The following is an 18,727-nucleotide window of genomic DNA, read 5'->3' as shown; positions in this document are numbered from 1 at the left end:
TAACATTTTACTAACATGACTATAAGTCATTATTCACTATAAGGAATTTAAATAAATTTCAATAATATTGTCTGTAATTTGAATAAACAGCTATATATAGTAACACTTTATATATTACACAAATTCTTTTATATAATGGTAACATAATTATACTTTATAACCACTAAGAAGTAGCAGTCATCTAAAATGAAATTAATTAAACTAATTGTTAAGTAATTTTATGCAAGAATATTGTAATTTTATTTCTTCTTCCATATAAGACTAAATTTAAATTTTTTTTCTATTATTTATACAGAACTAAAATTTTTATATAAAAGTTAAACATCTCTTAAAATTAATTTGATTATTGAATTATACGATTGAATTATTATTTTTAATATATTATCTTATTGTATTAATATTATCCGTATCACCATAAATTCTCTACATAATTTTTTATAACATCGGAAAATTAAATCAATTTTCTGCTAGCGTTATTTGATATATGAAGTGAGGATATAAAACAACTGTTTTGAAATTCAATTCCTATGAATGTGATACAGTTCTGCAATTTATATATTATTAATAACAACGACAATAATTATCGCTGTGTTCACGTTACGTCACAAATTAAAACTATTTTGTGTTCACAGTTCAATAGGGCACGTGTCTTCTGGTCTAGGGTTGTACTTTCTGTCATAGTGCAGGTCGTCTAGAATCTCGTAGTCATAATCCCTGTAGTTGAGAAGATCGTCTAGCCTATTTTTCGCGTTGAAATCGCGTATCACTTTTAGGACGGGAGGTGCCCTCACGACTCCGGCTTCGGAAGTTAAATTGGCAAAATAATAATCCTGAAAACAAAACATATTTTTTTTAAATATTTGTTTATATTGCAGACAACTAAAGAAAGGAATACACGTAACGTTCTTAGTGCGTTCTTTTTGTCGTCGACATATGTAATTTGACTTGACAGAGCACTGAAGGCGCTTACCATAAACAAAGATCACAGTTCATTTGGAGCTTTGAATCGGCCTATTACATTATTTGTTATATCGACTGACTGGACCCCGGAAAAGTGACCTCGGCTTTAAAATAACGAGCGCTTGGCATTTTGAACTGCAGTCGCTCGTGAGGGCTGAACCCCTCTTAATCGATTCATTTATTTTAGCCATAAGAGATACAGAGTGGTTCATAAGTATCCAATAGGAGACAGAGTTGATATCCAATAAGACCGTTTAAAAGCGGCCCGAATCTTGCATCTTCCGATGACATTAACAAGCTCGTCTGTCTACCTTGTTGGTGGACGTCACAAAAACCGTTAGGCCCCAACGGTCATCTGTCTCGCCTGCCCGCTAACACTTCATATTGCCAATCCGCTAGTAATTACTTGCTATTATGGGATCAAATGTAATATTCAGTTAAAAGCTTGATACGTAACAGATTTTTATATATTTAGAGCCCGTGTTAGATTCGAATAATATTAAAAAACCATTGGTGTAACAAAAAAACAAGAGTAAAAAATAATTTTACTATTCCCTTATATCTATCTAATTCGGTTATTGAAACCATTCATACAAGTACATTATTAAAGTAATTGCGCAACTCTTTATTAATAATATACCAGACAAAGACTGCGGATTTGAGCGTCCGTTTTTATATATTAGGTATATAAAACGCCAAAGTCGATAAGAGAAACTTTCTTATGAATTCTTACCATATCATCTCCTACAAGATTAACGTCGATTATTCTCAAATGCTGGTTGCGCAGAGTACGAACGTGATCCAACCAAGTTTTTAACATAGTTTCCTGAGATGGCAGTTCAAAAAGACCTCCTGCTAACGCTGCTGCGTATTGCGCCTGTAAAGTTTATAAAGACAGTTACAAATCTGTCAGAATACATAAAACCCTCTAAATGAAATTTGTGATGGAAATATCCAAGTGAATACCACAAAACAAGTGGAAAAGTACAATATCTATGACATTATCAAATTTTATAAGGGAAGAAATTTAATTATTAGTACAATGTTATATTCATAATCTTCTCAAAAAACAATTTTATTTCCAAACTATGAGATGTAATTACTAAGTATCGATAGATTATACGGAGTCATTTTTTAGATTGAAATGAAAAAAGTTTTTATTTTGACTCATATTGATAAACCTGTTTATGAATTCTAAGTTTAGATACTATAAAAAGTATAAATACGAACCTGCGCATCCATCACTCGGGTAATAACCTTCTTAACCACTCCAAGGAAAGTCATCGTAGGGTGCCTGATGTTGACGATATGTTGGTACAATGGCAGTAAGAATTTGCCCGATACAGTTAAACCCGCGCTCTCGTCCAGGAACGTATGATCATATTCATAACCTGATAACATAATATTATTAATTAAAATAAATATTAATTTATATTTCGTAACATAATATTAACCACGAATTTCCTAAATGGCGGCAGTACGGGGTTTCAATATGGCGGAGGTAATGAGAAAGGGAAAGCTTTTTAAAATACTAGTCATTGTACAAATTGATGAATTCAATTTGCGATCCGTGCAATAACGGAATATCTATATCTTAGGAGATAAGTAAATCGTATATAAGATTTGCACTTACTGGAAGAAGCAAAATGTCTTAATCTTTTCTTCCGTTCCTATCGAAATTAAGCGGAGTCACAGAATATCTTGTAGATTAGCTATAGTAGAGTACTTATACTTCATTTGTCTCAAAAAAATGCAACCAATTCCAAGCATAACACAAAAATACTGTGTACCTGTACAGAATATGACGTCTTCAACCTCCTCGTAGGAACCGTCTTGAAAAATCACACCGTCGGCCGTAAACGAGTCAATGTCAGGTTTCTTCACGTAATGACTTGGAAAATTAGGTTGATTGTAGATCAGATGATGGCTGTGAACCAATTTGTTGGTTACGTTCACCAAGTGCGTGGCAAGGTCCAAACCAGAAGCACCGGCGCCAACTATCAAAACCTTGCGATCTCTAAATGTTTCCGGATCCTTGTAATCGTGACTGTGCATTATATTTCCTGTAATATAAAATACTTATAAGGCGAAGGCGGCAGTCAGCGCAAGGTTGATGAACCTGCACTGTATTATGAAAGTAACCACGAAAAGATTCGTCAGACTTTGTTTTTGGCTCTTCACAGATCAGGGCGTGTTTGGAATCCTCGTAACATAACTTAAAGGATGGCAATACTAAAGAGCACCATCTCATTCTAATTTTTATCCAATTAGCCTCCTGTGGCGTTCTTCTCAGAACCTTTACAAGTATTCACAAATAATGATTGTAACTAGATATAAATATATATAAAATGAACATATATTTTTAACACTGATGTTTGCATATTGCCATTAACAGCTTCATGGAGTTTCCGGACGCTTATTCTTAACGGCTTCTTAGTAACTAAGATAAGAGGTTGATAAGAAGGCCTGGGCTCCGGTCACCGATTTGCAAAGGCCTCAGAAAGGACACTGATCTCGGAGTATTATCGATAACATTATCGCGCCATGGTTCCGTCCCTTCATTAAGTATTAAAGTCAATTTCTATATAATAAAAATGTTCTTTAAAGGAAGGTTTGTATCTAAACAAAATCCAATAACATCGTATTAAATTACAATGCTCATCCAGATAAGAACGGAACACAAAGTTGTTTTTTGCTCGAATACAACATTTTAACGACGGAAGATTCTGTTGTTTCTCTTTGCCTAATGTTGTTCTTTTTCAAAACATGAGTGTCTATAGTCTTATTTAAATAACATAGTATAATTAAATTCTACCTTTGAAAAGATCCTCTCCTTCAAATGTAGGCCTTATAGGTCTGCTATATTGTCCACTAGCGATGATGATAAAGTTACAAGCGTCTGTGTAATAGTTTTTATCTTCTGTGTTCATGTATGTCACATTCCAATAGTCTTCTGCCCATTTGATTCGCGTCACCAGACTTCTGAGCTGCAACGTAAATGAAAATAATTAAAACTTTCTTTCTGTTGAGAGAAGAGGAAAGACTGCACAGGAAAATGATGTTCGTGGCATCGTCATCATCATATCAGCCGATAGACACCCACAGACAGGCATAGACCTCCCTCAAAGCCGGTTCTATTCTCAAGCCCTCGACTATGTCATCGGTTCGCCTAGTGGAAAGCGTACCTTGCCGTATCTACCGGCTCGTGGCCATCACGAAATAAAAAAACCCGCAACCGCCCCAACCTATTAACCTTTTTTGTGTGAAAAGTATGTTGTTGAACCTCTTAAATAAAACACTGGACTAATGAAACTCATTTTAAAAACCTTAATACGTTAATAATGGTTTTGACTATTATGATAACGAACTGTGGCATTTTACTTTTAATTGCTACTACATTTTACTTTATTATTTTATATAGTAAACTAAAATGTACTAGCAATTAAGAACTTTTTCTAGTGTTTGAAGATCGTGGATTCAAAAGAGAAAGATAATTGTAAATGCGCTCAAAAATGCCTACGGAATCTAGCGTTTTTCGATGATTAAGGTTATCTTGTGACGATCTAAGCTGCGCTTGCTGGTTCGTGATTGCAACTTGTCAATCCGCTGGTCTATGTTACTATCATTCGACTAAGAAACTCTTCAGTCCTGATTCGATCTGGTAGAAAAATTACGAATATAGTCTTATCCAAAGATCGTTAAGCAACTGTAACAAACTCTACTAGAACCTCTTATATAATTTCGTTTTTTATTTCTTGCGTTAAAGATTTTGATGCTTTATAACATTCATATATATAAATGTTTCATATTTAATGAATGTTGTTTTACTCCCAGTTAAACGTCTATCTCGACCATTTAAATAACAATTTCAAGTAAAAAATAATTCTGCATAAACTTTTGAATACTTCAAATCACAACGCGTTGCTCAGAGTAGTCACGTCGTTTTTAATCAAATGCCTATCTTAGAACAATGGATTGTCTTTAATGAGGTAATACGCGTACAATAACGGTTTTTTGCTGATCAAAATGCTTTATCATTTTAATACCTTACATACAATGTTATAAATTAAATTTTAACATAAACTCAAAATCAACCTCGCTTATTAGTACTTACTTGAATATTTTTCATTAGGTCAAAGTATTTGACGAAATTCTTAAGGTATTTATAGAAGCAACCTCCAGAAGGATAAGACGGTGCATCATCGGGAAACTTAAATCCTGCGTACTCCATTGTCTGACGAGGTGTGTTTGTCCTGAAAAGAAATAATTCTTAAAAATACTTTTAAAATAACGAAACGTAAATACATAAAAAAAACTGAAATCTCTGGCATAATTCCAACGGGATTATAAGAAAATTCCACTTTATTAATTCACCATCACCATGTAACTTTGGTATATATTTCCTATAAACTACAAAACGCATAAAAAATTAATAATTTCATATATACATAATCACATTATAACTTAAATGGTATTTATAAGCAGCATGTGATCCTTTGACGTCTAATGTTCATTAAGCGATGTGTTTAAGAATTAAATTTTTCAAACAAGCAATATAAAATAAAATGCTAGAAGAATATTTGCGGCATCTTATTTAAATATTTGTAAATTAATATAATCTTTCGTTTAATGAGCCATCCATTGTTATACACAGGCTTTCTCCATAGATTTCCGATCGGACTGCTTGAAAGAGGCCTGCATCCAGTGTCCTCCATGCATTTTCTCTGTAGAAGCAGTTGCTGCTGGCCCTAAGGCTTTTACAGCTTCATTTCAACTGAGTTCATAGAGCGAAAGGGTCCGAGAGTGACTTCCGAGGTCGTTGGTCCATCTTATTGATGGACAGCCTACGACGCGCTTGCCGGTCAAGCTCTCCAGAACGTTAAGACCTCACCGTTGAGGTATACATAGCTAGGTTACATAGCGCGTAGAACAGGTGACCGTTCACCTGTTCTACGCGCTATGTAACCTTCTGATTGCAACTTCAACTTATTAAAATGTAACTAAAACATTATTTAATCAATTACAATTAAAAGTCCTAAATAAGAGGCCAACTACGAAAGACATCACCAGTAGTATCAATGATCTATTCATAGGAGCGTAAAAGAAAACTCATTTGTAAGAGAAAATATGCCGTAAAAGTTAATTTAAGCTAATTAAAATGTAAATATTACAAAAAACTTTTAGATCCTTGCAAATAACGCAAGTTATGTAAATCCATTATCATAATGTAAACAAAACTACCACTACTCATTACACTTATGTAAATATACTAAAGAAATTAATATTCATACTCTTATTTGCTTTGCTATAAGTAAGTATATGTATATGTTTATCATACGAATCGTAAGTGATCTAATAATATATAATTCGCCACAATTTGCAATTTACAAAAAATAACGTATTGATTTTAATCCCTTTACTTGAAGTAAAGGGATTAAAATCAATACGTTGATATTAAAATTGTTTAACTTACAAAGAAAGCCTAAGGCATTAAGTTTGCTGTTTTACATTGTTTATGTAACCTTTTTAATCTGTTTACCTAGTAGCATAAAATAAAATTCTTCCCAACCAAGTAAAATATTTATTCATAATACTCGGCACTTAATTTGGCACAAGAGTAAGTTTGTTGACAAAGACCGGCTTGGTCCACCTTTACAGTGGTCCTTTCGATTTTTTACTTTATCGTACAGGGACCGACGGTTTAGTATGTATAAAGAGTAAATAAATATAATAAGGTTTATAAAGGACTAATATTAGAGACATTGTAAATCAAATATCAGATACTATGCTAATTTACACCTTCAATATAATAGATTTAAATCAATAATTTTTTTTATGGAACATTATAATTTCTTCTATTTATTTATTGCATATTTTCAAAGAGAGTCATTTTCTTGTAAAGTTTAAAAAGGTCACATAGACATAACTAAAAATAATTATCTCTTAAAGTTTGGACGCGAAAAATTTTATATTTTAGAAAAGCAACAGGAAATTTAAAATACTTAGTTTTAGCAAGATGTAATCTAATAATCTGTTTATAAATAGTGTTTAAGTATCGCATATTTTGATAATCAACGTCGACTTATGATCAATTACTTAACGCGTTAAGCAACTGGACATGTGGCCGGAGATGAAGTAACATTGGCTGCGAGTTCAGCGACTTTGTATAACTTTCACTTTAAAATAACAACTAACAAGATTAATAAGCCTAGCGAAGCACTCTTACGGTTAATTAATACATATTTAAATTGCCGTTAATTAAAAATTAGTTAATTTTTATAATTTCAAAAGTTATTTTCGCTTTATGTTTGTCTATCTAGAAATTGGTGGTAATGATTTTATTACATAAAATTTAAATGTAGAAAATCTGATTAACAAATTCTTTGCTGTAAAGTTAAATATAACTTAAATTTTAGTGTAGCCAAACCGGTGATATAGTAGTATATAGTTGCGAGAGCCATGGATCCCCCGAGAGCCATGGAACCCCCAAGAGCCCGCGGGTTTCGTTACCTTAAAATGTCTTATGCTGGGCGCCTCCTGCGCTCTACCGCCTCGAACTCACGGAATCCACAAATGCCGCTTACAGAGGAGTTGAAAGTCCAAAAAATATGGACGTGACTGGTAACGGGTACCCACGTGACGGTAAGATAAGCAAAGGTAAACAAACAAAGTGATTGGAAGACGGCTTTAAAACATAGCACATATAATATAGGTGAAATGGATAAGTGTTGCTAAGGACAGGTCAAAATGAAAAGCATTAGAGAAGGCATTTGTCGAAGGACAAGCGGTTACCGATAAAATTTCCAATTAAAATGAAGTTAAAATTCAGCAATGCAAAAGCAAGCAAAGGTCTGTTTTATTTTACGTTGTTATGACGAAGATTATTAAATACATAATTTCAATAACACGTCAAGTACATTAAACTCAAAATAAAATATAACATACGTATATATAGCGGAATGAAACACAATTTAAAAAAATTAAACATATAATATTTATAAGCGAGACCAACATCGCATTCAATATGTATAGTTAAGGATAAATGTGCGTCCGATGATCTCACTTTAAAGTGATCTAATACGATTATTACAATAAGATGTAGCGTACCTTAGCTTCTTGTACATGCTAGTGAATAACGGAAGGCCATCTTCATCGGTTCCAACATGGGGGTCAAACCTCCAAGTGCCGCCGATGTGACGTGAAGCCTCGTACACAGTGAAGTTAACTCCATACTCCTGTAGATATCTAGCGGCCGCCAGTCCGGAATAACCGGCGCCAACTACACACGCTTGCTTCATCTGTAATGGCTAAAAAATATTTTTAATTAAGATATAATGCTTTATTTTTAATCAAAAAAAAATATTTTTGAAATAACAACCGCTTCAAATTAATTTTCACACAAAATACTACACAACATTATTGAAATATTAAATGTTAGTTTTCTCGTATTCTCTTATCAGTATAAAAAATGTTTTATTTAAAATTTTACAGCTTTGCCTTAATTTCGATCAAAGGTAAATGTGATTTTTTGTTATACATACATTTGATATTGTTCCTACAAAAAGATTCTCGATTCTCTTTCAAGATTTTTTTTAATGTAGTAATGAAACTTGATATTGCAGAAATATTTGTTATAGCTATAGCTTTTTCAAATCTTTCTGGTAGAGCTTAAATAACATTATGACAAAATTTTCTTTAAATAATATTATGAAACAATTTCATCTTTTGATGTTGAATAAGAATTTTGTTATTTTCGTCATTTGTTGGAAATAATAATTTTTAGTTTTCATTTTTTTTAGACGCCCACTGCCAGCCATAGCCTTCTCCCAAAGATTTCTATACGAAAATTACCATAACCACCACGTTTGGCAAGCGGGTTGGCGATCGCAGTGTGGTATTATGGCAGGCATAGAACGCTGTTGTCTATCCCCCGTAAACATGTTTTTGAGCAATAGCAATCCTATATAATTAATGCACAAAAGTTCAATTATATAAGGTGGCTTCGCAGGAATCAAACCCGCGACTTACGATCGCATAATTCAATTCTCTTACGCTGCTCAAGTTAGATTACTGCAAGGATATATAAAAAAAACTATAATATATGCTTACACGATGCTTTTTATTATTATTGTTTGTATTTTTACTTACAAAATAGTAAGGGTTGTAAATTCTTTAATTGTTATTAAATTTATAATGTAAGTAGTATAATGATGTAACAATTTGTGTTCTTTTTATCCACAACAATTTGTCCAACGATGTAACAATTTGTCCTCTGGGCTACCATTGCTCAATGGTAAAACGTTCACACTCAACTCAACACGTGATTACTTGAGGCAAAATCAGACAACTTCACAACATAAAAGTATATGATGACAATAAAATTACTAACGTGTCAAGGGTATGTTTAACATTTATCCAAGCTTCGTTCATGACGCATTGGATATATCAAAATGGACCAATATTTACTGTGGGAACCAAATATTAACGGTTACGTAAATATTAATAAAGCTATTTATTTTTTAAATACCATTAAAATAATTCTTCCGTATATTGTTCTGATATTTTATGTTTTAACCAATGTGCACTTAATAAAAGATGTTTTGAAAGCTCTGACGCTTCATAACCCAAATAGAGCATTGGTATTCAAACAAGTTCTTGCTGTACATTAAGTTATAAACATATTTATGCAAAAATGATTATCTAAATCATTATTTCATCTATAACCATCAAATTTCCTCACAATAATAATAAATTGTACAAAAAAATCTAGGCGTAAAAATTCCGTTAACGGATTTACCCATTATCATTATAACGCGTGTAAGCCGCGGCAGTATCACCCACTTTTTGTCTTGCATAACGCGGACAACTGTCCTATTTTACAACGCCTAAACCATTTATATTTTAATGACATTAAATCAATGAAGAGGCCTTTATTTTATAGACTAAACATCAACTGATTTAACTGTTTTACGAAATTATTTAAATTTGGAATAAAATGTTCAGCTTCTATAGAAACGTGCAACTAACAAATACTTATATAGCATAGTAATATCGTTTATAAGAAAGCTTATTCCATATAATTTAAAGACATAAATATTGAATGCGCTATTGTTTTACAAATAACTTGTATTTTGGTCAGTACGTAGACAATCAGAAACTCGAAATATAACTTCCAAATGTTATTCTTAAATACATGTATGTATGGCGGTAACGTTTACATTATGCAAGAACGCAATAAGTTGTATCTTTATATTTTAATACAATAGTATACTGTATTATTATAAAAAAGTTTAATTAATAGTGTATTAGCATTTTAGTACTCAAAAGTTAATTTTTTTAATAATAATAATTTAATATGAATAAATTAAAAAATAAACGTAACAAAACGAAAAATAATGGAAACAATCATGCGACTTACGAATACATAAACATATAGTTCAAAATATCGCATATTTAATATAATTGAAATATCTAGTTATTGTAAGCACTAATTATTTTCCCGTGAACTCGGTTCTGATTAAGCTGTAAAAGCCTTCGGGCTAACAACACGTATTTCGGCATAGAATAAGTAATTATTTTCACTAAAGGTATATTGGAAGTATATAAATAATCTAAAAAGATATCCCAGGAATCTCCCTGCTTTAAATAAAGTTATGTATCAATTTTTTGTTATTTTCTCTATAAGGATACTTGCGTCCCAAACGTCTGTAATATTGGTATAAGTGTTATATTCCTAAAGGTATTTACCGCATTCTTTGTAGATAGCTGTCGTGATAGGTAAAATGGTCAAGCCTATATTTATCTTCAGCTAAACCGTAACACGTAAGCATTACTCTGTTTCGATACGTGGGCGCGATATCTAGTAAAATATGGATTAATAGGAGCGCACTCTCGTGGGCGAGCCGGTCGTTATGTTCAGTAACTTGATGGTCAGTTACTGACTAGTTTACTAATTTAATAAATTCTTTATTCAATATCGATACTCAAAAGGGAATAATTCTAAAATAGTAGTTAGCTAGAACTAATTTACGTTACAACTAGCTAGCACGACAGTATGCGTACTCTCAAACTTATTTGTTGTGGTTCAGAAGAAAACATATGTACAGGTAAATAAATATAAACAATACTTCAAAATAATTATTGCGATACTTTCATTATCCTTTTTTAGTTTTGATTGACGTCAAAGATTTGACATATAGAGATAGATGTTTCTATATAGTCTGTGCTGTATATGAGAAAAAGTATTATTTTTACTATATTCTCCATATTTTTTATATAATAACCTCTTCGTTTTAATAAAACGGTAATAGCCAAATAAGTCTTGCTTTTTAATTTATAAAGATAAAAAATAGAGCAACATTATTATAGCTATAGCGCATTATAATTATTAGCCAATAATTTGATTCTCCCGATAAAAACCCACTTGAGGTAAATATATCTTCCACTATACAAATTGAGAAGGAAAATATCTCTTCACAAAATATCTTAATCTCGTTTCGGTGGATTTTATATTACATTCGATAAACCCACCTCTGTGATGACACAATAATCAATTGGACATAAGTTCATATATTCATAAAAATTTAAATTTAAAAACATTTTAATTATTAATCGACATATGTGTGTTGCATATTGGAATTATATATAATATATATATATATATATATATATATATATATATATATATATATATATATATATATATATATATATATATATATATATATATAGGTGTGTTTAGACACATTCGCATGCATAGGACCAAAAGAGAGTATCGACGGTACTCCAGCTGCATCGTCAAACACGTTTCTTTACGCCATTTTATGATAATGATACTCATTTTATACTGTCCTTCTTTAACAATTACTGCATGATATCCGAGTTTCTTCTAATTCAATCAAATGTATTGCAAATATATATATATATATATATTAAGATATCGACGATTCGCTAGAAGACGAATTTTAAATTGCAGCTGAAAGGAAGCCGTAACAAAAGAGACAGTTCAATTGAAAACGATTTTTTTTGTAGAACTTTTTGTCCAAATGTCGAATGCAATTTCGTACGCCGCAGATTTAAATATTCAAAAGCCTCTTTTGAATTATCGATTCTCGATTGTCTCGATTGTGTCGAGATTGAATATCTTATTCGTTTAACATTTAAAAATATTTTTTTAGGACCAGATCTATCTGTTGAAGACCGAAAATTTCAACGAATTTCTCATAGCACACATTGTACTGTGTAATTAAATATTAAAACTACTATTTTTATTATAATCATTTCAGACACCTATAGATTTACAAAAGGACCGGTTGAAAGTGGCCTACATGCAGTGTCTTCCGACGACCTTAACAAGGTTCGTCTGTCCACCTTTAGGTGGGTGGTAGTAGTGTCCACTCCTGACCTCGCAGAAAAACCCCGTGCCCTATGTCTCGTTGAGAAACTGTAAGCTTGCCAATAGGGCCTCACAAATAACAAGTATTTTATAAATAAAGTTAAAGCACAACAACCTAAGTAAATACCTCGGTTCGGTCTTTACTAATTTCAATTAGATTCAAGAACAATATTTAAGCATGTAATGGAAGAAAGCATTAATAAAGTAAAGAAGATTAAATTCTATATCTTCGCTAACCACAAAATTACTTGGTTGAAGTTAACAACATTTTTATTGCTTTATAATCGCAGTTCATCTGTGAATGTACAGTCGGTAGCAAAACTATCGCTTCACGTTTTAAATTATAGGCTCAGATCGACACAGCATTTAAAACTGGGTTTTTGTAATACACGAAATATTATTAGTACAATAATCAATAATGGATATTCATATCATCATAAACTTTATCTTATTATTGTTTCTTTTTGGGAACAATATATAGATAGCTCTCAGAAAAAAGTATTAAATGGATTTTCAGTACATACAACTAAAAATGTCTTGCCCTCTATGTCAGAAGATAGAACGAAGCTCGCTAACTCTTCAAGTGTACGAGATTGCATAAACATGCAAATAATTATGTGGGCAGAATAAGAAGCTATAATACCGTTGAATGAAAGCGAAAGTCGCTTGCAAGCTGATTTTACATTCATGGACGTTGAATTGTGTGTACAACGTAAACAATTATGTAGATTCGGTTTGAGTAATATCACAGATACAACGTAACGTCTTTTGAATACATATTAAGTTTTATTGATAAGAAAAAATACTTTACAGTAAGCTTAAGTTTACTAATTTGTCTGACATCTATAGAAAGACACATATCATATTTACCATTTTTTTAGGGTTTAATATTATTATATTCATTTCAGCTACAGGAAGTCTCAAAGTTTGGGCCTAGGCTTTCTCTAGAGATTTCCAATAGAAGCGGTAGTTTGCGGCCTGCATCTAATGTCTTCCAACGACCTTAACAGGGTCACCAGTCCACCGTGTGGCTGGACATCTTTACTTCAGTACCTTCAGACACCAGCAGCGAACTGCTCTGTGTTTGGAGACTTGTTTGTGTTACATCGGCTTCTTTCTTTCGAACCCTTTATTAATTATTATATCTCGTACATAAATTTCGATCAAAGCCCTTTCCGTATCTCGTTGAGGTATAAGGTAAGGCTGCTAATGAAGCCCGCATTGAAAAACCGTATTTCAGCGCAATAAAGCATTACTGGTAAGACATTATTCGTAGACCTTTATTTTAAGACACTGTGGGATATTGGGCGGGGAAGATGTATATATATTTAATTTGTTAGTATTACTTACACGATTACAAAAAATATTATTTTCTGGTCATATTAAAAAGGTAACATAAGTATATAAAGTCGAATTTTTGCAAAAAATTAAACGAATAAAAACAATATTATTCACAACAATAACACCTATTATTATTATACCTATATTATTGCAAGTGCAGTTCAAATAACTCTACTGACAGGTACGATAATTATGTACAACGATAAATAGAATGGTCGACTAGAAAACATGAACGTTCATTGCGAGTTCGAAGTACACAAAGACGAAAGGCTTTAGCTAAGTATGATATGATTACATTTAAGATTGCAACTGAATGTTTATTCAATTATTTATTATTATCTCAGTACACGAAGTTTCCATTATATTACATTTATTAATTGATTTTATGATTACGACTTATGAGTCGTTTGCCAACAAAATTATACATAAATACAAAGCAATTAAAAACTACAGCACTAATTGCAATTATGATGACAGACAACTACAACAAGCGCTAGTTCAACAAACCAAAACTCAATTTATTAAAATTCGGTGAACAATGTTGTAAAAATTGTGTGGTGTAAATACAGAATATTTTACATGCGTGTCTAAATTGTTTCTGACGAAGAGTCGATGCAAATGCTGTCAAGGACTGCCAGTTGTCGCATGACCCGTCAGATAAACCCAACATGGCACCATAAACACTATTAATAAGCCATTGTACCCGTATAGTTATTTTCGACCTTGACACAATGAAGAGAGATCGAAATCTTCAAAAGATTGCCGGGAATTCGGTTATATCAAAGCGCTGTTAATGTGTTTCCATTCGTTGTCTTGTTGTAGCGTTTCTTCCTGCTTCTTTTTGACAAATATAACATCTTGCGAACTAGAGTAAAATTAAATATAAAATAGACAGTAAAAATAATAGATAATAAATTGACGATCAATATGAGTTCTGTTGTAAGTTCCAGCGTTGAATAAATTAATTTTATCTTTCATCTTTATCTTTATCTTAACTATTTGCGATTCTCTTGATGAGATTTATCCATTTTTTGTTCTTAAAGTGCCCGTTTTCTTACGAAGATCAGCGACCACTATGGCAATCTAAATTTCTGACACCGCAGCTAAAACGCGAACGGAACTTTTTGTAAACCACTGACGTAAGTTTTATAGCCAAGATATTCTTGTTCTTCCCACAATTTTCTTTCCGAGAAATCTTAACTCGTACGAAAAGTTTCTCATAATGTGGCCTAAATAATATAGATTCCTTGTTTTTGTTGTATATAACACTACCGTTTTTTCTCCATGTCCTTAACGAAGTTTTATTTTTATTTTCTTTATTCTTCCAGGATATATATGTATATATATATATAAGCTTTTTCTTTATTAATTGCTATTCAAATATTTATATCTTTTATAAATATTCTAATAATTGACTTACAAGAAATAAACAGAAATATCGAGCTCATTCCATGTTGTAAAACCTTAGGAATCTTAAGAATGTTATGTCTGTTAGGATTGTAGTTGGCATTGTAATCTTAATTATTGTTTTAACATTAATTAATCTTTAGAATCTTTGATTTTATATAATAATTATGATAGAATTTATTTTTTAATATATTTTCAGTGTTAATGTTAATAATATTGTAATGATAAATATAATTTGTGATTGGTAATAGACTCATTTTGTGGGTTTTTTTTTACATATACAAACGCTAGTAAATAAGGATATGTATAATTATTAATAATAGGATGTAAGTATTTATGTTATTGACATAGCTTGTGAATAAATAAAATCAAAACAAAAAAATCGTAAATTTTATGTGTGTAAATGTATAATAATTTATCGTACAGAGTAATACACACATATCACAAACAGACACAATATCACAAACTTTTTATATTTTTAATAAGGTATTCATTTTTGATTACAAATGATCGTGCAAAAACTATTTACTTTTATAATTTGAAAAATGTAAACATATTTTAAATCTCTAATTTCGTTGAAGAAAAACTTGTGTAGAAAAATTTTCGCAATATAATACCTTATATTAAAATTATAAAATACATTTTATTGATTTACTTGAAGATATTTTTAAGAAGTATTTGAAATTAATTAAATTAATAAATAATATTGAAAACTATAATCTTCTATTTTATTAATACAATGTAGTACAAAAGAAACATGTTTGAATAATTTGAAAACAAATCAAATGCATAAGTTTAATTTTTAATATTAATATGGAAGTCTTTTAAAACTGGCCAGCATCAGAGCACGAAATAGCACGTGCCATGATCAGCCAATAATGTATGCAGTTCTACAAATATGGAGTAAATAGAGCTGACAACTCGCTGTTAGCTTCCCGTTTTGTTTCCACCTGCATTTTTCCCGCTTCCATCATAGCCGACGAGCTTTTAAAATCAACTTTTATAAATTCGCACAGATTTTATTGGCATTTATTTTTATGGCCTTTATTTAATAATTTCATTTAGTTTTTCGCAAATAGTACTCGTAAATATTTTGTTTATTTTAGTCAATTATTAAATTAATAATCAAGTATTATAGAAAAACATTACGAAGTTTTAACTAGACTTGTTACTACTACTTTTAATATAATCTTATTGACGTCTTTAATAGTAATTGTTACAAATATGCTATAAATTTATTGATACTGTATATAAGACAAACTCAATAAATAACCAATTTGAAACGCGAAGTTGTTACTACAACCATTGATTTATTGCAGTTATAAAAAATATAACAGTCAATTTTCTATTTGGAAAATACAAAAAATATTAGTTAGCCCTTTCGAAAAAAGTTTGTGGGTTAAAATTAATTTTAATAAATTATTAAATAAATCATACCACTGCTTGGCCTTCTGTAGTTTCCAGCACAAAATTCGTTAAACACAAAACTACAACACATGACCACAGAGAACTAGTCATTTTATTACAATATTATAAATTTAAAGTTTTCTTTAATACTTAAAAGTTACGCAATTTATTATTAGTTCGTAACGTTTCCGGAGGACCACCTTCGAACGAAGACACGGCGAGATTGCGCATCAAGCATCGACTGCAGAACTGAAGTAGGGACCAGCTTGACTGCCTTGCTACCGGAGACTCTATGACTCACATACCTGTATTGCGTTAAGAAAAAAATATTATAATGATTTAATTTTTTCCGTAGCATTGTACGTACCTTTTTTATTTCAGAAATTTTCGTTACCTTTCGCTTTTTAAATAAATATCTCAATTTATATGTATTTAACCGTTAACAATTGAAAACATATATTTCGTAAGTTATATAATTTCATTATTTTTTAACTTTGCAACGCTCGATATTTACATCGATTAAAATTTTACGACAAGAAAAGAGAAAGTATTAAATTATACGTAAAACATTTATATTTTTGTATTTTAGTATAATTTTAAATTTTACGAATAAACAAGAAAGGACTATATTATCCGGTTTCGAGTTTTAAATTTTAGTTTATTTATTAACACATTTAAGATTGTTCGTTTAACAATATTCGCTTTCATAGTTTCTTTTATAAATATAAAGTAATCAGGTCCTAGATTTTATCTGATCTTTCTAGAAAATTCCTCTGTATATTTGTAATTAACTCTTTCACGCTCTTTTTTTTTAATATAATAGTCACAAGCATGTTATAATACTACATCGATGATTGAAATATCTTTTATCACAACAATTTCATAAATGAGAAAATGTTTGTACATTAATCACCTGCTGATAAATATTAAGATCTTAGTCCGAAACAAGGAATACGAGGATATTATTTGGTGCCTTGTTAAACCAATATAATACTAAATAGTCTTGTCGGAAGACACAGAGTGGCCAATTTCCCTATGTTTAGAACACAGGCAATGGAAATTCCTGAGCGGTAGCGGCTCCGACAACAAATGGAGGCGTTATGAAATGCCTCTTTTTTCATGTGTAATTATTATTAATAAATTATAGACAAAGAAGTTTCCAGAGGATGGGCAACAGCGTCCTCTGCGTACCATAATACCACACCACGATCGTCAACCCGCCTGCCATGCGTTGCGATTATGGTATATCCTCAATAGATATATTTGTGAGAGGCCTAATAATGATACGTTGATAAAAATTGAATTTTTTTTTCTTTAACAATGAACGCTACTATATAAAAGATTGGAAACCTATGATTTAAGATGTATTGTATTGTATTTAAATATAGTGTATAATATTTTTTTTATTTAATCTCAATATATACATTAAAATATCATTATAAATGCATGTATATTATCATAACTTAGTTAATTTAAAGTTGTATTTGGGGGATGTGCACAGGAATTTTACGATTTAGTTCTCTCGTCCCGTTTTAATCGCCGGACGTTGAGACGCACGTTGGGCGTCTATTGCTTCGCCGTGGACATTCTTTGCATTAAATCGAAGCATTGCGTATCTTCGTTTCTAAAGTTAACAAAGTGGTTGAATAATTTGTATACGTCAGTATTTTATTCGAACAAGACATTTTTTATGACTATGTTACTATGTGTGTTACAACTCCACTTAATCTTAAATAGAATCACAGTAAGCTGCTAATCCATTGTGACGAAATAAATAACAATAATTAATTTACTTATGTCACATTGTTATAAATTGAAAATTCATGTGTAATATTGTAAATATAATCGACGACATATGTAATCCGATGATTACATATTATTTTTAATTGAGTTTTTTTTTAATTGATTATAACGTTTTATAAATGAAAATCAACTATATAATAAACGTTACATACATAAAAATAACTTTTCATTCAACCTATAACAAATCTAGGAACAACGATAATGATACACAGATGCGACGCAATGGGTTTACATTAGATTATAATTTACACGAAATGTAATCTGCCTTAAACCATGTATACACTAAAAAACTCAGTGAGATTATAATTGAACTATACAGATAAAAGTTAGATTAGTTTCTTTTTGGAATATAGATTTAAAATATAAAAAGAATAATGTTTACACAAAAAAAATAGAAACATGTAAAAGATTTGC

General features: G+C 30.9%; 1 protein-coding gene across 1 annotated transcript; it reads right to left on the bottom strand.

The window, feature by feature from the left end:
- Positions 1–409: 409 nt before the first annotated feature.
- LOC137919775 (senecionine N-oxygenase-like) lies at positions 410–16,747 on the bottom strand. Its single transcript, XM_068762961.1, has 8 exons — positions 16,541–16,747; positions 8,068–8,267; positions 5,075–5,213; positions 3,776–3,947; positions 2,751–3,023; positions 2,191–2,351; positions 1,694–1,837; positions 410–830 (listed from the first exon to the last, which is right to left on the bottom strand). The coding sequence occupies exons 1-8, from the start codon at positions 16,619–16,621 to the stop codon at positions 627–629; spliced, it is 1,374 nt and encodes a 457-aa protein (XP_068619062.1). The 5' UTR covers positions 16,622–16,747; the 3' UTR covers positions 410–626.
- Positions 16,748–18,727: the final 1,980 nt, after the last annotated feature.

Source organism: Battus philenor, unplaced genomic scaffold (genome assembly GCF_028537555.1).
Source record: "Battus philenor isolate CCGP_79_NKW_IND1 unplaced genomic scaffold, ilBatPhil1.0.hap1 SCAF_17, whole genome shotgun sequence".
Taxonomy (NCBI): domain Eukaryota; kingdom Metazoa; phylum Arthropoda; class Insecta; order Lepidoptera; family Papilionidae; genus Battus; species Battus philenor.
This window is presented reverse-complemented; position numbering and strand designations above follow the sequence as displayed.